The following is a 20,942-nucleotide window of genomic DNA, read 5'->3' as shown; positions in this document are numbered from 1 at the left end:
CTCGGTGGCCTACTTTGTTTGAGCTCTTCTTGACTCTCTCCGGCTACTCTCTTGAGGCTTGCCACTTCTTTCCTCCATTCAACAGATGAATTACTCGAGCTAGAACCTGTCTAAGCTTTTACCATTCGCTGATAAGTTGACTGAAGATCGTCAAAGTCTAGCCGAAGTTGCTTCTCCACTTGTTCAATTCGATCGTCTCTACTCTTTTGAATGTCAATCTCCAATCCCTTTTGATACACTTCATCTTCTAGCTTCTGCAAAGTCATTCTCCATTGTCTCCGTTCTGCTTTGAAATCGCGCTTAGCTAACTCTAATAGAGATGGCACCATTCTCAACTGTTATTCCACAGGCTAAATGTTTTCAGGATTCGCCATCGAGATGTTTTCATTTACTCGACCGCTTCTCCACTGCTCATACTCTTGAGATAACTCAAGATCATAGGTGAACAGATTCACACGACGAGTTTGCTTTCAGGCTTCAACAACCCCTTTAACTTTACTCTTATACTGATCTCCTTTGAAGGCAAAATCCGACCCTACCAAGTCCCATGTGGCTGGAATGAACTGCCTTGACCCATACGGTCTGGAAACTAATAGCGGTGTGTACTTAACAAAACCCTATATACCTGGCAAAGGAACCCAATCTCGCTCTCCACATCTGTATAGTATATCCGAAGAGTCATTCCACGAAGCTCGCCACAAAATATCACCATCTCTGATATCCTTGAAGATGACCATCCATTTTTCTTCGATGAAGCCCCCATGCCATTCTTTAGAAAGAAAATCCTTCAAAGGCGATGTTGTATATACCTTGATGTTGTATGTGGCGATCAACACAAAAGTTAAATTCGCAACGCGAAATAAGCGTTGCGATAGTCAAATTCGCAACGCGAAATCGCAAATCGAATTTAACTTTCGCGTTACGAATTTGACTATCGCAACACTTATTTCGCCCCATGCCATTCTTTAGAAAGAAAATCCTTCAAAGGTGAAAACCCATCTAGAAACACTCGTCCTGGTGCCCTTTCAATATTTTTGAAATGACTCAGAATCCACACTAGCAACAAAGGCACACATCCTATAAAGCGTCCTTCTCCCTCGCACCTACAAGAACTCAAAGACCGGAACATCTCAGCTAGAATGGCTGGAACAGGATCCACGTGCTTGTCTAATCTTTCAAACAGGTCAACGACTGATACGTTTACATATCCTAACACTTTTGGAAAAATAACAAGGCCATAAATCCCTAAAGAAAACAAGTCAAGCTTCTTCCTCTTATCAGGGTGATGATCAATTACTTCTTTTAGAGCAGCCCAAGAGATGCACTCACTATCTCCTTTCTTCTTAATGTTTCTGAATACTCAATCTTCACTCATTCTGGTCATCAATAGTAATTTCTTCTTAAATGAAGGAGTGACCGGCAGCTTGGTATATACTCTATCTATTTGGGACCTCGGACAACAGACCAAATCTTGATACTCCTCTATTGTTGGTGTCAGATCCACTCTACCAAATGTGAAACAACTATAAGTCGAGTTCCAGAACTGTGCCAATGCTCTAAACATATTTTAGTCAATAGGAACATCCAAGAGATAAGGAATATCGTCATATAACTGATAAAATATCTCCTTGTCGGCTGTTTCTCATCTTCCCCATACCTCTTTTAGCTCACTCAGATCATTCTGACGTACGTTGACGTGAGTGTAACCAAATAACTCTGACACGTATCCATGCATCACACTGTCCCCGTTGGTCAGTTGGGACTGTTCCGACCACCTCAAAACATCTGCATTATCCTCAACCTCTCTCTGAACCATTCGTTCCATATTACTGGCCTTTTATATAGACATCGATCCCAAATCAACACCATGTAATGGACATTGCAATGCAAAATAGAAAAGAAATAAAGTAAAAACAACAAAAGATCGGTTAGTAAACATAAAGCAATTAAGTAGGGATAATAATTTGTTCAAGAATCCTACCCACACATGATAGCTACCCAATCATGCTTTATCAGATCCTACCCAACATGATATCTACCCCCATGCTTTGTTATTCACAAAAAGAAATCCTAACCGCATGATATCTAATTCGTATGCTTGTTTGAAAAATAAACCTAACCGCATGATATCTAGTTCGCATGCATTTATTCGAAAAAACGAAAATAAACGACTCAAAAAAGCTTTTCCTTGTGTACCCTCCTCACGGGATTCTTAAGGTTCGGGTTAGGCTCAACCTAAATTCAGGCTCTATGTTCACTATATGCTGGGTTCGGTTCTATAGTAATAGGTTCTCGAATTGTCCTTGCCGATGTCCCCTTGGGCTGCTGAACCCTCAATCCTAGCCCATCACAGGCTTTAGGGGATCGAGTTCAAATTCGAGGGAACATACCTCCTTATGTCCATGCGGAGGTGAATATCATCACGAGGACCACAAGGCGTGAGCTCCAGGAGCGATCCACTATCCCATGAGGAGGTGAAAACCAAACGAGGGCATAGTCTCTCACTCCTACTTAAATAGGACAGAGTGGGGTTTTAGCTCATGTCATGATATGCAGCTGTGCAGTGTGTGAGGAAAAGCGAAAAAAAACAAACAATAAAAACATTCAAAATCAATTCCTAAAACACACAGTTATTCTGAAATCTTTAGCAAACAGATCAGTACAACTATTTAATTGTTAATCGAATTAAATTAAAAAAATCAAAATACAAACAAAACTATTAAAAAACAAACAAGGGATCAAAAACCAAATTAAACCAAATTTATAATTTTCAATTGCAAAGACAATTAATTAATCAACTATCTACCTGACTCTCTAAAAAAATTCCCCAGCAGAGTCGCCAAGCTGTCGAAACGATTTTTTTCTTAAAAGTGAGATTTTGAAAACCACATTAATTTTTAATTTATCTCTTTTAATTGATTTTTTAATTTAAAAACAAATGCAGTTTAAAAGACCTCTCGTTTCGAAAATTTTTGGATTTCCTTTACGATAAAAAAAATACGGTTTAAAGAGTCGCCACCAATCTTTGATTAGGGTATGATTGGACATCCGAAAATGTTTGTTATTTTAAATAAAAATTAGTTTTAATTAAAACAATAAATTAAGGTCTGCGTTATCAAAATCTGAGTTCGGGAGTCGATTACGTGCGGGGAAGGATTAGCACCCCCACAACGCCCTAAAACGGTACCTAGTCGATTAATTAATGTCTTTGCATTGAACTTTACAAATGTAAACTTAATTTGATTTTTGATCCCATAAAACAAAGATGTAAATTTAAAAACATTCAAAAGCATTCAAATAAATTAAATTAACATTACCGAGTCGTTTTAGAAAGATAAAGAGTGTTCGATTATTTACAAATATCGAGACCAGATCTTAAAAGCTATAACAATCTTTTCTCGATAAATTTAAATAAACTAATACTTCCTTTTCTTTCGTTCCCAAATTTTAAGTGAAGAATCGATTTTTTAGGTTTCACTTTCAGGATACACTTTTATTTTAAAATTATTAAAAGTGGACCTCAAATGCGTATGACAACCCACTTAAAACAATTTTAAATTAAAAGTGTATTACCCTTAATCCAATTATGTATTATGTCGAGTTATGCAAATGAGGTTACTATGCGAATAGTGCAAAAAGGATGTCATGCCAAAAATTAATTAAAAAATAAAATCATATATTCGAATAAATGTTTGAACCTAAAAAAACATTTAAAAGAATACATGAACATGTTAATACTAATATAAATATACATATATATCTTATAAACATGCTAATGGATTCTCAATATTTTAAAATGGTTAAACTTAAGCATTATAATAATGTTTCATGGAACAACCCATCATCTCCTTGCCAAACCCACACCGAAACCGACAAAAGTGGAACATAAATAACACCATACCTAAACACATATATCAATTTGAGTTCATATATCAATTAAAAAAGGTTACTAAACTAAGAAAACTTTCTAAACTCAGGTTACGATAGAAACAGTGCATCCTTAGTTCAAAACTTTCATGTTATATTATTTCCAAACCCTACAACATAGATTGACTCGATAACTAAACCATGTACTTCTTATTTTCAACAAAGTTAAAATCTGAACTCACATTGCTTTTGTTCTGACAGGATAGAAACTAGCTTTATTTTTGTTTTGAAAGGACCTGAACCCGCTTTGCATTTTTTCGTGAGACTCCACGGGAAGAGGAGTACTTCATGGTTTCACCGCTTTCGAATCCGCCTTATTTTTAATAGCATCCCAAAATGCATGAACATCCACATCGTCGGGAACTTCTTTGAATGATGGCAGGTAGTTTACATCCACAACGACATGATCACCAGAACCTTCTTGAAGAACAACATCAAAGCCAAAAATGGGTGAGACCCAACTTTATTAAAAGCCACTCAACAGCCTTGTTTATTAGCCCAAGATCAAGGCACATATCCCGACCTTCGGAGTTTGCAGGGGCAGTAGGTATACATTTTAAACTAGAACACAAAACTTGAACAAAGTGGATGAATGATCAATGTATTCCTCTTTCATGGCCAACTCAGAAGCATAAGGAATGACGAAGTTGACAGTGAACTTGGAAGGAATTGAGAGAGAAGAAACCTTGTTTTTTACGTTATTTTTCTTCCCTGGTTTTTCCATCATGAGTGTCCCCCTAACAAACTATTTTATTCGGTTTTTATCACTCCCCTTTCCGAATGGTTTCCCCTCGTTTTTTCGGTTCTGTGCATGATAACGAGGCTCGCGATTTTTTTGGTTAACTCCTGATAACTTCCATGTAACCATGCGTGGATGAGAGAACTTTTTTTCCCGTTTATTGCAGGTACATCCATGCAGTTTTTCAGGCGTGCATCTTATGCGTGCAAATCCAGACCGTTGGATCAATATTCTGTTAGGCGTACAATCATATAATATGTAAAAAAAATAAGTAACACTAAACTTAATAATAATATAATATATATATTTAAAAAGTTCAAAACTGACACCTTACCATATTTTATTATCTATTTGTCATGCTACATTACTATATAATTATCAACAAAATAACATAAAATAAAATAACATAACAAAACCAAAATAAAATAAAATTATAATATAATAACAAAAATTATCGGACGAAAAAATGTGTCTACATATAATATACATGGATTTGGATGATGGAAGATGTTTTGGGTGACACTTCACCCTCCAACCACCATTATCAACCGCTTTGAAATGAATAGTCTGAATCGAAATATTTCCATACATGGAGAAAATTATCTAAATTTTTATTACTCTTGAGAGAGAGACTCGAGTGATATTTAAGGAAGCTTTCGTTTTTTTTTACATCCTACCACTTTCCTGAAGAAATTTTCTCGATCTGAGTCAGACTCAGACCAACTCGGTTGAAAGCCACCTTCCTAAATCCGCCACTCATACACATCCCGTCCCTCCGCCTGAAACTGCACCGTTTTGCTGTTGCACCTGCGCCATGCAATTCCTCACCTCCACCCTTATCATCTCTTGAACCACCGCCATAAATTCCGTTCTGAATCTCCTCACCTCACCTTCCCTTTCTTCATCTTTCCATTCGTTTATCTTCTGAGTTGACTCTGTGACTGGGTGTGTTGACACCTCGCTTGACTCGGCCCCCCTTAATGAGAGACTCAGCGAGGTCGGTGGATCGTTGCAAGACGCCGCCGCTTCGAACCCGGCTGGTATAGCGTTCACGTCAAAGTCAATCTTAACCCCTACGGTCGTCCTTTGGATGGGCTTGTACGATGGCGAAGATGATAAATCGGGAACACTGGAATCGCTCACACCGGATCCGGAAGGGCTTCCCGGGCTCCTATACTGCCCAGCACTCACCGCTCTTTTCAACGGCTGTCCCTCTTCCCCTTCCAAATTACCATCATACCCATCTTTATATATATATTTAGTCTCTTCCCCAACCGACAGGCACTTACGTTTCAGCGTCGTGTTCCAGTGGTTTCTAATGGCGTTGTCGGTACGGCCGTCGAGGAGTCGAGCTATGGTTGCCCACTTGTTACCGAACCTGGCATGCGCACGAATGATGACCTCGTCTTCTTCGGCGGTGAAGGCCCGGTGCTGAACTTGGGGGGACAGTTGGTTGCACCATCGGAGACGACAGGATTTTCCGGATCGACCCGGGATTGATTTGCCCATCAAAGACCAGTTTCTGGGTCCGTGCTTTTGGACCAGTTCTTGGAGCAAGTTATCTTCGTTGGGGCTCCACGGGCCTTTGATCCGATCCATTTCTTTTCCGTTTGATACGCCGGTTACATTCATAGAAATCAAGATTAAAAGCAATGCAAAAGGAAAATTCGATGATTATCGAGGGTTTAATTAAGGGGAGGCAGGGGGAGCGAGACGATGGCGGAGATATATAAGAGAGGAGATGAAGTAGTCGGTTGGACTTGTAAAGACAAGCAGAGCGCTGTGGCTACCGAGTGGTCCATTTAGGCGGTTAGCGGAAATGTTGTTTTGGATACAGCTGGATAACTGACACGCGTTAAATTTGAACTGCTCTCACCCTCTTAATATCTTCTCTCCGTCGTTTAAGCTTTTTTTAAAAAAAAAAACTTTTTGGGACCTCTAACAAGGGATCGTCTATTCGTCTATCCCAGTCTCTCCGTGTTTATAAATACACAATTTTTTTTATTTACTGCTCAAAAAGAAGATGGAAAAAAATGAGAATTAAATCTCTGCACGTAGCGGAGCTGCCTTCATTTCTGAACAAACTTAATCTGCGACCAGTTGCAATGAAGGCTATGCATGCAGTGATGCCACAAACCATGAGGATCAGCAATTGATGGAATTAAACTCGGCTGCATTGAGAAGAAACATAGGGGTCTCAACATTGAAAATTAAATTTTGGATAAGTTATTTTACAAACCTTGGAGTCAAAATCAAATATTAAAAGGGACAATATATTAAGTTCAAAATAATAAGAATTTATTTTGTATTTAATTTAAAAATTTGAAGATCAATCAAAAGTCTAATTTTACTTAAATTTAAATTAATAAAGACTTAAAATACTATTAAATCAAAAGTTTTGGGAGAAGCAAGAACCCCCGCTCTATATAGCTCAGTCCCTGTTTGTTCGTCTCATTTATGATCTTTAACTGATTAAAAAACTACAAATCACATTTATTTTCTACATTCGGATAATCTGTGTCGACGTCCCTTCTGATGAACTATTAGAATTATTAGAAAAATAAAACTAAAATTACAACATAATTAATAGAAAACGAGAAAAAATATATGCTCTACTTCTCCCTACATAATTATAAAAAATTATAAATTTCTACAATTTCTTTGATTCTTTGGTGACCCATAAAATTTTAAATGTATCATTGTAAGATCAATATACTTTTTGAATTCTTATTATATCCTACAATATGCTCTCCAAAAATATTAATATCAGGAGATAATATATCAACCTTCACAAATTATGTTTATGCTATTTTAGGGTTAGCATCCAATGCTACTCACTTGCTTTGAAAATGGCAGTGCAGTGATTGTGATTTAAATCCCAATACCTCTTTCATCCCGCTCTAGTCCGGTGAACTTTTTCCAGCTTCAACCGAAAAATCTTTAACGTGATGTATAAGTGTTTAATGGAATCTTTGCATTTTAAAAGGATGGATTAGTTAAATTCTTGGAAGGGATTCAATGATAGCATCAACATGGATTATATTTTTACAGATATATGTAGCGAGAAGTAGAATAAACTATGAAGATTTAATGTTTGATGATGGGAGAAGAGGATGAGGTAGCGAAGAAAAAGTTAATGATTTGAAAATTTTTATTTCATAAGAAAATATGATATAAAAAATAAATGTAATGTATATTCATCTAACCCCAATCGGGATTATAGATGAGATGGTGAATAAGGTCATGTAAAAATTTATTCAAGTTTTGAGGAAGAAGTATGAAGTCATTGGGCAATTGAAAGCATCAACTTTTGAGTTGGGCCATAGCGAGACTAACCCATTTTGATGGAACCCATACCCTGTCCTTCCGTAGTTTAAGCAGCAACATTCGACCACCTATTTGTTTTCATGGTTATGGGCAGCCCCACAAGATAAAGCTTGGTGGGAGGCTGGGACCAGTAACCGAATCTATTCATTCTATCTATTTCACTCGGAGTAAATAGTTAAAGATCGATTCTGATATTAATTTGTCACGAATCTATTGTTCTGTTCATATAAAACATAAAAACAGAGCATGCAGCGCATCCACTTATATATCCCGATCCCTGCTTATTTTGGAGCGCTATACCTGTACCTTACAAGTAAACAAATCATATTATGAATTATTACGAAATCTAACTGCATAAAACTTAGAAATTCTTAAATAATGTTCCCTTATCCCAACGAGGGACTGACCCCAATACCCCTAAAAGAAGAAAAGGAAATGCTGGCGATCCCAACCACCCCGTTGACAAGCTGCCTGTAAAAAGTTGGGTCTACGAGACACTGACCCTAACAGAGTGATCAAGAACAAGTGGGTAAGCATGTGGGATTACAGATTGGATTTTACTTTCTTCATTCCATTACCCTACCCTTTTTCTTGTTTCAGTAGTAAAACACACACACCCCATTTTCCCATTGTCCCACCAAAGCCAAATCAACCCAGCCATTGTCTATCGAATATCAATAGAAAGGGAAAAGAGCTCAATTATTTGTTGCACGCATTAATTAAGGTGTGCAAGTAATTTTTGGCCAAACCTTGCGTTTGAAAATATGTACAACTCCTTCAATAATGTTCTTCAACCTTCTGGATACACGTTTGGCTGTCAAAACGATTTTTGTTTCCTTTCTATGGTAGTTTCCAAATTCCAATGAAACTGTGAGGATTCAGTAAAAAAGAAGAGAAAGGCAGGAGTTGGCATGACTCGCACTTACACAAGCAAAACTGTTCATATTTTTAATCAAGCAATGCTATTTGTCTGTTTTTCCCGAGTTGTTTCAACTCATAGATAGCAGTTTTCTCATCGGAAAGCTTTTAATGTAGGGACAACGGCAATAACTTCTTGGTTTGTTATATTCTGGCATCGCATCAGAACAAAATTACTAATACTTACCCTTTCAAATCATACTAAAAAACTGCCACTCTTTGATTTTTTTTTAAATTAACCTTTGGGGTGAATTGTTTGCACCATCGTATCTTGAATTTGATAGATGCTTAGAATTTATAATTGATACACAGGTGCAATATATTTATTTGTTTGATATATTATTCGGAAATATAGCTTTGGGAATGTAGATTTTTCAGGGTATTATTTTAACCTAAAGGTCACACTTGTTTGTTTTCACCTAATTCCACTGTTTTCCTAGTTTGTTCAGTATTCCATTCAAGAGAACGATTCCGGAAATTTCATCCGAAAGCGAAAAGGTGGAAAGTGATAGTGTAGGAGACATGATGTGCAAAATGTAAATTCTGTACCTTTCCCCATCTTTTTAACTGATGGATGATGTTAATTGCCAAGCTGTCCAAATCCTTGATGCAAGGCTCTAGTGAATCCAGATTTACCTTTCCAAAAGTTAATTTTCATCCACCTGGAAAAAAATATATAACATGGGCCATTTATTTTAGCACTGGTAGTTGATTACTGGGGCCCTGGTCAAATCAATTTATTCGGGGATATTCATATTTCACGTATATAGATGTAAACGTAATGATTTCACCATGCAAAGGGCTCACCAGAGGGTCAAATTTTTGGGAAGGATGGAGAAATGAATGAAGATTTAATGACGCTCTGGAGGATACCGATATTTTAGAGGGAGCCCTACACAATATAATGTTGGCCATCAAAGTTTTTGATTCATTTTCCATTCCCAAATTCTGTTTAATTTTCCCGAGCAATAGACGAGGTTCAATGGAAACGCACACAGTATATGTCTCAGACACAATCATCTAAATTTGACAAAACATGAAAATTATTGAACCATATGACGTAGACCAATCGAGATTTAAGGAATATGTGCTCATTCCCTTGTCTTTGTAACCAATAAAAAAATGGACCCATTTTAGTGAGTGGAAAAAGAAATCCCACCTTAAGCTTATTCAAGGAATATTGGACCGTAGCAGGCAATTTCTATTGTTATGATCTTACATTGATGTCTTGTAGCAAAGATGCCATTCTATTATTATTATGACGATGATGATCGAGTAGCATGTAGCTGGTACTTGATTGTATTTGTTTATTTATTTATTACTCATAACACTAACCGTGATATCATTAATCAATAATCATATTTTTTATCAAACCTTAAATATTCACACAGAGAGCAGCCAATCCAGAACATATTTGGCGATATGAGTCAAGTTTGTGTTATGGAGCTGTGTATTTTCTTGGCTTTTTTGTTTCATCACATGGTCTCTCTGCAACTTCATGGACATAAATGAAACTCTCAGTTATTTCTCTTAGTTACCATCTCTGTTTGTCTCTCTTCCCTTTCTCTCTTCATACAAGAAATGTGTGGTCAGTAACTCGGTACGAGAAACCATGAACTCCTTCCTCAGTTTTAAACTCCATTCATGGCGGAGAGTTCTCTTTGTTCTTGAGTTTCTCATGGTTCAGTCTCTGGGGCCGAACACAGATGGGGTTCTCTTCCTTTCTTTCAGGTACTTGATTCTCAGTGATCCTTTAAACGTTCTACAAAGCTGGAATTATTTTAACCAGACGCCTTGTGCTTGGAACGGAGTAGCCTGTGACTACATTGATGGATACCTTCGAGTTACGGGCTTGTATCTTCCGACATGTCAGCTTCTTGGTTCGATTTCATCCGATTTGGGCATGCTTGAGCACCTTCGTAGTCTTGATCTTTCCAAAAATTCACTAAATGGGTCTCTTCCTGTTTCGTTCTTCAATTCGACCAAGCTTCGTTTTCTTGACTTGTCGAATAATTTGATAGCTGGAGGAATACCGGAAACGATCGGAACTTTGCTAAACCTGCAAGTTCTTAACCTCTCCGACAATTTATTGACGGGTACTTTGCCTGCAAGTCTCACTACTATACTGAATTTAACCGTTGTTTCTTTGAAGAACAGTTATTTTTCAGGCAATCTTCCAACTGGGTTTCAATCAGTTCAGGTTTTAGATCTCTCTTCCAATCTCATCCAAGGCTCTTTGCCTCGTAAATTCGGGGGCAACAATCTCAAGTACTTCAACGTCACTTACAACAGACTTTCCGGAGAAATCCCGCCGGAATTCACCGAGAAAATTCCTGGTAAAGCCACCGTTGATCTTTCTTTCAATAATCTCACGGGAGAAATCCCGGATTCCGTTGTTTTCAAGAGCAGTGAATCCGAGTCTTTTTCCGGGAATCCGCTTCTGTGTGGAAAAGTAACGAAGCGTGATTGTCCAAGTCCTTCACCAACTTCCCCACTTGCAATAGCGGCCATCCCGAAGACACCGGACACCGGAGCTAAAAAATCACCACCAAACAAGTTCAAACCAGGGACAATAGTGGCAATCATAGTCGGAGATGTAGCAGGGATTGGGTTCATAATCATGGTTTTCTTTCTCATCAACAGAATAAAGTCCAAAAAGAGAGTACTACTCGAGACTACGCTGAAGCAAGAAGCTAATACAGCCCAAGACAATCGGTCTTTAACGTCTCCATCCTTGGAACCAAGAGGGTTTTCGAGATGGTCTTGTTTGAGAATGAGAGGAGAGTACGAAGATGAATCCGGCACCGAAGAAGAAGATTATCAACAGCAGCAAGAGCAAGAACATGACAAGAAAGGGACATTTGTGACCGTCGATGGGGAAAAGAAGCTCGACCTAGACACGTTACTCAAAGCGTCAGCATACGTATTAGGTGCCACGGGGCCTAATATCATGTACAAAGCCGTGCTCGAAGACGGATCCTCGTTTGCAGTCCAACGGATCGGTGTGTGGACCGTTTCAAGGATTTCGAGACCCAGGTTCGAGCCATGCTAAACTGGTTCACCCCAATTTGGTCAGGGTCCGTGGGTTCTATTGGGGAGTCGATGAAAAGCTCATTATCTACGATTTTGAACCAAATGGCAGCCTCGCCAACGCTCGTTATAACAGTGAGTTCTTCTCCCTCCTTTTGAACTTTGAAAGGTCATAAACATGGGCACGTCATGACGGTATAGTAGGTTTAACTAAAACGTTATCGTCCGTACATGTGAGAAGTCAAACAACGATTGACGTATACATAAGAAAACGACCCATCTTTGTTATCTCAGTTTATTAATTCTACCGTTTACACTTGTTTAGTTTTGTTATTTTTTGTTATTTCCCCCCCCCCCCCCCCCCAGGAAAAGTTGGTTCTTCACCCTGTTATCTTCAATGGGAGACTCGGCTAAAGATTGCTAAAGGTGTGGCCGTGGTCTAGCGTATATCCACGAGAAAATACACGTGCATACCAATTTGAAGCTCAGCAATATCCTCTTAGGCTATAACATGAAGCCCAAGATCGGAGATTTCGTTCTCGAGAGGCTCGTAACGGGCAATACGAGCTCCAAAGAAGGGATGTCGGTTCGAAATTTCGGTAGCATGAGGTCAATGGCGTCGAGGGATAGCTTCCAAGAACTAGTTGGTCCTAGTCCAACTCCGAGCCCAAGCCCAAGCTCATTCGGTATATTGCCTTACATTTCCCCGGAGTCGCTTCGGAGCCTCAAGCCCAACCCGAAGTGGGACGTGTATGCATTTGGGATGATTTTGCTTGAGCTTCTGACGGGGAAAGTTATAGTAGTGGATGAGTTGGGGCAACGGAATGGGGTAGAGGTTGAGGACCAAAACAAGGCATTGAGAATGGCTGATGCGGGGATTCGTTGGGGTTTAGAAGGCAAAGAGGATGCATTGCTGGCTTGTTTCAAGTTAGGCTACCATTGTGCATCTCCAATACCACAAAAGAGACCCACCATGAAAGAAGCCTTGCAAATGCTTGACAAAATCCCATCTTCACACCACTATGGATACTAATAAACCATTGGATTAAAATTCGGACTGCCCTTGGAATCAGAAATGTATGTAATTATTGACTTATAGGCTTTCATTCTGCTCTTTTTTTCTATCTAAACTTTTTGTTTCAAAGTGGGTTAAGTTAGAAATGGCATAATAAGGCGATGGGTTTTTTTGTGTTATCTATTTATTTTAACAAATACTGTTCAATTTTATTAAAAGTAAAAAAAAAATGACGAACCAAAATATAACGTTAGGCGTTATTCTGAAAAAAATAATAATTTGGTGAAGAAAACAGAAAATAACTGATAGATTGGTAACCAATTAGGTATTTTACCCAAATTATATTATTCAAACGAATACCCAATAAATTTGGGCTTCATATGGGTCCACTTTTAGTGGACCCATGCTCCAGTCTTTCAAACTCCCATAGCCGTTAAAAGGAAACTAAAAGCAAGAGAAAGGCAAAGGCTCTGTTTTCCGGGAGAAGAAGAGAAAAAATTGAGAGCAATGGCGACGAATATGGAATGATGGATGGGGCTTATTTCGTCGGCCGATCTGAGATTCTTTCTTGGATCAACTCCACTCTCCATCTCAATCTCTCAAAAGTCGAAGAGATTTATTTCTTCTGTTTTTTCTCTCTCTCCAATTTTTTATTATAAAATACAAAATAAGAATTTTGTTCAAGTTTTTTCGACCCGGTGCGTTTTTCAGGCATGTTCCGGTGCAGTTCACTGCCAGCTGATGGATTCAATTCACACGGGAATGGTGCCCATGCACAAAGTCAACTTCGAAGCCAAAAATGAATACGAGATGATTCAAAATTACAAAGTCCTTCAAGATGTCTTTAACAAATTCAAGATCACTAAGGTTTTTTTTTTTTTTAATTTTAATTTTTTTTAATGATTTGAATATTGATTTAACTTTCTGGTGGTTTTAGCATATCGAAGTGAGCAAGCTTGTGAAAGGCAGGCCGCTTGATAATCTGGAGTTCATGCAATGGCTGAAAAGATATTGTGATTCTGTCAATGGAGGCGGTCTTCATAAGTGTGGTCTTCTCAAAGTTTTATTTTCAGTCCGCAAATGATTTTAATTGTTTGACCTTCTTTTGTGGGTTTTCTGTTCTCATTGTGCATTGTTTCTCTTCAGTTTAATTTCAGGTTACTTAATTAATAATTGGCCTTCTCAAATCTGTTGACTACCTTACTGTTGCTGTTTGTATGGCTAACTTGTTCTTTATGTCTTGTGTTAATTTTCTTCATACTAATCTTTCAGCCATCACTAATTTCACAGATTTATAACACTTTAACAGTAAATGATTTCCCTATTTAGTGTTTTAGTGCTTCATTGAAGCTCATTTTTTCCTAGTAGCTCTGTATATCGTGAATAAGAAGTGAAAAGATCTATGAATGAGTCTTTGCTATTTCATTTAGTTACAATCCAGTAGAAAGGAGGGAGGCTGCTAAAGGAGGAAAGGAAGCAAGGAAGAAATCAGCATCACAGCAATGCACAACCACCATCTTCTCATGCTCGAAGGAGCAACAATGATGTTTCTTTATCCATGAACCCTTCCATTGTAGCAGCAAAGACTCAATCCAAACAATCCATGGCATTGGCTGCCTACGAAGAATGGTTAACTTGGGTATTCTGCAGACGGAATGATAGTATTATTGGTTTGTGAATATAAAAAAGAATCTGATGTATTATCTTATCCCGTACAACGTAGATCACGGAATTGAAGCTGTCTGTGGATTCTCTTGAGAAAGAGAGGGATTTCTACTTTGGAAAGTTGAGAGATATTGAGATTCTCAGCCAGAATCCTAAAATCGAACACTCGCCGGTATTTTGGAAAAGGGAAAAAACATGGGTTAGTAGTAGAATACAGTGTTCACCATTTTAATGCTTTACAACATTTTGCAGATTGTTGCGGCTATACAAAGGATCTTATATGCTACAGATGATGATCATGATGCATCAGTGGGGTAGCCAATTGGTGAGATATCAGAAGAAAAAGGCAGCTTTGAAACCCATAAGAGGAAAAACAGTTTGAACATTGATGTCGATGCTGCTGGAATTGGAACATCGTCTCAAAGGCAAAGGCCTTCTGATGTCCACTGCAGTGCGTCGCCTCTTATAAGTGACTGATCAGCAATCAAAATGTAAGTCTTTTCTAACATCTGTTTGAGATTATATATCTAACAGCTGTGTCTATCGTTTCAACCAGTAGTGTTTTAGGACAGGACATATTATAGTCATCAGCTGGAATTCTTAGCAATGCGTGTGTTCAGAATATGCCTGCGAGTCAAATATTATTGACTATATCAATTTTACCTTTATTCAGTTAATTCAACCACATTCAGTTAGTTTTCCTTTTTCAAGACTATATGATTGTATAGGTAAAGTACACTGTGACCTTAATGTTCAAGAGGCTAACCTTATTGCTCAAGAGGCTATGCAAAGTCCCTAAATGTTCTCTTCTTATGTTCTGTATTTAAAAAAAACACCTTTCTTTCTAGCAATGACAGGGCTCTTAGTTTTCAACTTAATTGCGAATCCTTACAACGCCATTAAATACAATGTAGACAGATATGTTTGTGTCGGAAATGTGTTGAAACATTTTAATATTTCGATATAACAAATTAAGTTAAATGAATTTTAAGATTTTCCAAATGATTTTCTAAGTATATTCGATATAACTATTCGAATATCAAAACATTACTCCAAATATTTCAAAAATCATTTTTGATCCTTACTTAAGTGTAAAATTAAGTTTTAATCATAAAACAATTTCAAAATATTTTATAAAGTATTTCGAACCAATTCAAAGCCAAAAATTCCAGATTACTCAGAGGGAACCGATTCCCCCCATAGGAGGAACCGATTCCCCCCTGAATGGTTTGGCTCCGAGATTTCCAGAATGCTCGGAGGGAACCGATTCCCCCCCCAAGGGGGTACCGATTCCCCCTTGTTCAACGGTCGAAATATTTTGAATTTTACACTTAGGGAACCGATTCCCTATGAGAGGGAACCGATTCCCCCCACTGTCCAAGCTGTTTTATTAAATGTTTTCACACTAAAACGGCTATAATATCTTCTCTAATTATCCCCAACGTTCAGAAGTGATCCAAGGTGTATTTAAGCAAGCTTAGAAGCCATTGATCAAAAAGAAAAAACATCAAGCAACTAGAATCAAGAGAGAATCAAAGAGAAAGCATCAAACCTCAAGTTTGAGCATTTCAAGCCCATTTTCATTCAATATTCATTTTGCTTTCAAGAACACTTTTTGTGCTCAATTGTATTCATCTTTGAGTGTTCTTTTCTTTGTTCTAGAATTGTGCAAACATCTTACCTTGTGAGGTTTTCTTGTAAGTTTGCAAATTTGTAATCTTCTCTTTGAGAAAAGAGTGTTCTCAAGAGTTGGGGTATACTCTTGAGGAAATTGTAAGGTTATCTCTTTGGCCTCAAAAGAAAGAACAAATTAGTGAATTTGTTGGAAAATCCTTAGTGTGGATAGCTAAGGTAGTGGACGTAGACTTTGTTTGAGAAAGTCGAACCACTGTAAATCGCTGTGCAAATTGCTTTCAATTTTCTGCAAAAGCTTCCACAAAATTTTTATTGCCAATTCACCCCCCTCTTGGCCAATTTCGTCATTCGATTAACTCAACAATTGGCATCAGAGCCTAACTCATTTGAAGGTTTAATCGCCTCTTGAGTCGATCCGGGAAGAGTTACATCGATTACAAAGTCATCAATGGCCTCCACTTCAAACTTCGACTCCGGTCTTGATTCGATGCCCGTCAACAAGCCTCCTTTCTTCAATGGAGCTAACTATGCCTATTGGAAGAATAGAATGATGTACTTCATTCAAGCAAGTGACATGGGAGCATGGAATGCTGTAGAAGAAGGATACATCAAACCTCTCACTCATCCAAGGTTGTGGAGTGAAGGAGAGACAAGAATGTTCCAGCTCAACTCCAAAGCCATCCATATTATTTTTTGTGCTCTTGGACCAGATGAATACGGAAGAGTTTCATCGTGTACTACCGCCAAAGAAATATGGGACAAACTTCAAGTCACACATGAAGGTACAGATGAGGTAAAGAAATCAAAATTAGTATTCTAACGCATAGCTATGAAAATTTCAGGATGAAACCAAATGAAGACATCAAAGCTATGACGGATAGATTTTCAACGATTGTCAATGGTCTCAAATCATATGGAGAGATCATCTCAAATGAAAAGCTTGTGAGGAAGTTAGTCTACTCCCTCCCAAATCATGGCAATCAAAGAAGACGGCAATCATCGAGTCTAAGGACCTATCGTCTTTAACTCTTGAAGAACTTATCGGTTCACTCCTCACTCATGAGATGATGCTTGAAGATGAGGTGGACCTTGATAAAGTTGAAGAGACACCAAAGGAGAAGGAGAAGAAGAAAAACATTGGAGTTGCTCTCAAATCCACAAAAGATGAGAGTGATTCTAATGATGATGATGACGAGGAAATGGCATTGTTTGCCAAACGGTTCAGAAAAATGATGAGACCTTACCAAGGAAGAAAATTCAAACGAAACGAAGGCCTCAAAAATGAATCAAAAGAGAAGGACCCAATCATTTGCTATGAATGCAAAAAGCCGGGGCATGTCAAATATGATTGCCCACAATTGAAGAAAAAGGGTCAATCAAAGAATAAGCACAAGGCTCATGTGGCTACATGGAGCGATGAAGAAGGTTCCGATGAAGAGGAACAAGAAGTAGCAAACTTGTGCTTGATGGCATTCGGGGAAGATTCTAAGGTAACCTCTAACTCATCTGATTTTGATGATTTATCTTATGATGAGCTATTAGAGGAATATAATGGGTTGGCTTCGGATTATGAGAAATTATTTTTAAAATATAAAAATGATGTTTCAAAATTGAAAAATGAAAATAAACTCATATCCAAAACCAACAATGATCTTGAAAGTAAAAGTAAAGATTTGCAAATCAAACTAGAAGAGTTTGAAAAGAAAAATTTAGATTTGCAAAATTTACTTTCAAAGGTCAATGATGATCATCAAAAGAAAATTGATGATCTTAAAATCTCTTTTGAAAAAGTTGGAACAAAACATTTTGAAAAAGGAGAAAATTCAAAATCCAACTTTGTTAGAAAAGATTTTAGAAACTACAATCATAGAAATCCTCAACGAACCTTAAATGGTAAAATATTTAGAAGTATATGGGTTCCTAAAGGACTCATTACTACTAAAGATAAAGATATCCTACAAAAATGGATACCTAAGGGAACTAGGATTTTGGAAACTAATGATATGGACCCAAAAGAATTTGGGTACCAAAAATCAAAAATTAATCTATGTTTGTAGGGAAAGGAGCATTGCTACAAGGCACGGGAAACAAATTCAAACTCATGGTACCTTGATAGTGGATGCTCAAGACATATGACCGGAGACAAAAGCCGGTTCATTGAGCTTAACGCCAAAAATGGAGGAGAAGTGACTTTTGGAGACAATTCAAAAGGTCACATTGAAGGTATTGGTACAATAGGTAATACCTCTTCCATACAAATTAAAAATGTTTTATATGTGAATGGATTAAAGCATAATCTATTGAGTATTAGTCAATTATGCGATAAAGGATTCAATGTCTTATTTGAAATTAATGGTTGTAAAGTCATTGACATTGCATCTAATCGGATTATGCTTGTTGGTCATAGAATAGGAAACATTTACATGGTGCATTTAGATTCTATTGATATGACTAATTTATGCCTAGTTGCTAAGGATGAGCATGATAGTTGGTTATGGCATAGGAGACTAGGTCATGCTAGTATGAGTGTTTTGCAACGGCTAATTCAAGGTGATTTAGTTCGAGGGTTGCCTAAGATTAAATTTGATAATGATAAAATCTGTGATGCTTGTGCTAAAGGAAAACAAAAACGAGTTTCTTTTAAATCTATTAATGATGTATCAACTAGTAGAGTATTACAATTGATCCATTTAGATCTTTTTGGGCCAACTAGAACTACTAGCTTGGGAGGAAAACAATATGCATTTGTCTTGGTAGATGACTATTCTAGATACACTTGGGTTCTATTCTTAAGTACTAAAGATGAAGCATTAGAAAATTTCATCACATTTTCAAAAATAATCCAAAATGAAAAAGGTTACTCTATCACTAGTGTTAGAAGTGATCATGGAACTGAATTTGAAAATCTTGGATTTATTGAGTTTTGTAATTCTAATGGTATTAGCCACAATTTTTCAGCACCTAGAACCCCTCAACAAAATGGAGTTGTTGAGAGGAAAAATCGAACTTTAGAAGAAATGGCTAGAACCATGCTTTGTGAAAATAATTTGCCAAAATATTTTTGGGCGGAAGCCACAAATACCGCTTGTTATGTTATAAATCGAGTAATGATTAGGCCAATTTTAAAGAAAACTCCATATGAAATTCTCAAAAATAAAAAGCCTAACATTAGCTATTTTCATCCTTTTGGATGTAAATGTTTTGTTTTAAACAACGGTAAAGAAAATCTTGGTAAATTTGATGCTAAAAGTGATGAAGGAATTTTTCTGGGTTATTCCTTAAACTCTAAAGCTTATCGTGTATTTAATAAAAGAACTTTAGTTGTAGAAGAGTCTATACATGTTGTTTTCGATGATAATCCCCTTCCGAGGAAGGATTCTTCTGTTAATGATGATGTAGGTATTGTACAAGCAAATGACGTTAGATATGACGTTGGAGAATCATCATCAAAGGAAGAAACAAAAGATGAGGAAACTCATGATCCCCTCGAGAATCCAACCATTGAAGAAAGGGAAGTATCTTTTCCAAGAGAGTACAACTATGTCAAAGATGGTGAAATTATAGGTGATCCATCAAAAGGGGTAACTACTCGTTCTTCTCTTAGAAATATCTGTAATTATGTTGCATTTATTTCATGCATAGAGCCTAAGAACATCAAAGAAGCATTAAAAGATGAACATTGGATTATGGCTATGCAAGAAGAATTAAATCAATTTAAGAGAAGTAAAGTATGGACATTAGTTGAAAGGCCTAGTGATAAATCTACTGTAGGTACTAGATGGGTTTTTAGAAATAAACTTGATGAAAGTGGTAATATAGTGAGGAACAAGGCTAGACTTGTTGCTCAAGGCTATACTCAAGAAGAAGGCATAGACTATGATGAAACATACGCTCCGTAGCTAGGATGGAAGCAATTAGAATGTTATTAGCATTTGCATGTTTCAATGAATTTAAATTATATCAAATGGATGTTAAAAGTGCATTTTTAAATGGTTTTATAAAAGAAGAAGTGTACGTGGAACAACCTCCAGGTTTTGAAGATTCAAATTTTCCGGATCATGTTTTAAAATTGACAAAAGCTCTTTATGGTTTAAAACAAGCTCCTAGAGCTTGGTATGAAAGATTGTCAAATTTTTTAATTGAAAAAGATTTTTTAAAAGGAAAGGTTGACACTACATTGTTTTTAAAAAGAAAAGGTAAAGATTTATTAGTAGTTCAAATTTATGTTGATGATATAATATTTGGTTCTACTAATGATGTTCTTTGCCAAGAATTTTCTAAGCTAATGCAAAGTGAGTTTGAGATGAGCATGATGGGGAGCTCTCATTTTTCTTGGGACTCCAAATCAAGCAAAGAAAAGATGGCATCTTCATTAATCAAGCTAAGTACGTCAAAGATATGCTCAAGAAGTTTGGACTGGAAAATGGGAAACCTCATAACACTCCAATGAGCTCTTCAACAAAGCTTGACTTAGATGAAGGAGGTAAATGTGTAGATGTTAAATTATATAGGTCAATGATTGGCTCTTTGCTTTATCTAACTGCAAGTAGACCGGACATTATGTTTAGTGTTTGCTTATGTGCTAGATTTCAATCATGTCCTAAGGAATCACATTTACTAGCTGTTAAGAGAATCTTTAGATACCTTAAGGACACTCCTAGTTTAGGACTTTGGTATCCTAGAGAC

At 37.2% G+C, this 20,942-nt stretch overlaps 1 protein-coding gene and 2 pseudogenes across 1 annotated transcript; 2 read left to right on the top strand and 1 right to left on the bottom strand.

The window, feature by feature from the left end:
* Positions 1–5,131: 5,131 nt before the first annotated feature.
* LOC120173253 (transcription factor MYB73-like) lies at positions 5,132–6,510 on the bottom strand. The gene has a single exon (XM_039180469.1). It carries the CDS (start codon positions 6,296–6,298, stop codon positions 5,423–5,425), a length of 876 nt encoding a protein of 291 aa, XP_039036400.1. The 5' UTR covers positions 6,299–6,510; the 3' UTR covers positions 5,132–5,422.
* A 3,846-nt stretch (positions 6,511–10,356) lies between these two features.
* On the top strand, positions 10,357–12,987 carry LOC120173281 (annotated as a pseudogene).
* Positions 12,988–13,383: 396 nt separating this feature from the next.
* LOC120173259 lies at positions 13,384–15,293 on the top strand (annotated as a pseudogene).
* The last annotated feature ends 5,649 nt before the right edge of the window (positions 15,294–20,942 follow it).

The sequence above is a fragment of the Hibiscus syriacus genome, unplaced genomic scaffold, assembly GCF_006381635.1.
Source record: "Hibiscus syriacus cultivar Baekdansim isolate YM2019G1 unplaced genomic scaffold, ASM638163v2 tig00111942_pilon, whole genome shotgun sequence".
In the NCBI taxonomy this organism is placed as follows: domain Eukaryota; kingdom Viridiplantae; phylum Streptophyta; class Magnoliopsida; order Malvales; family Malvaceae; genus Hibiscus; species Hibiscus syriacus.
The sequence above is the reverse complement of the archived record's forward strand: the minus strand, read 5'-3'. Positions and strand labels throughout refer to the sequence as shown.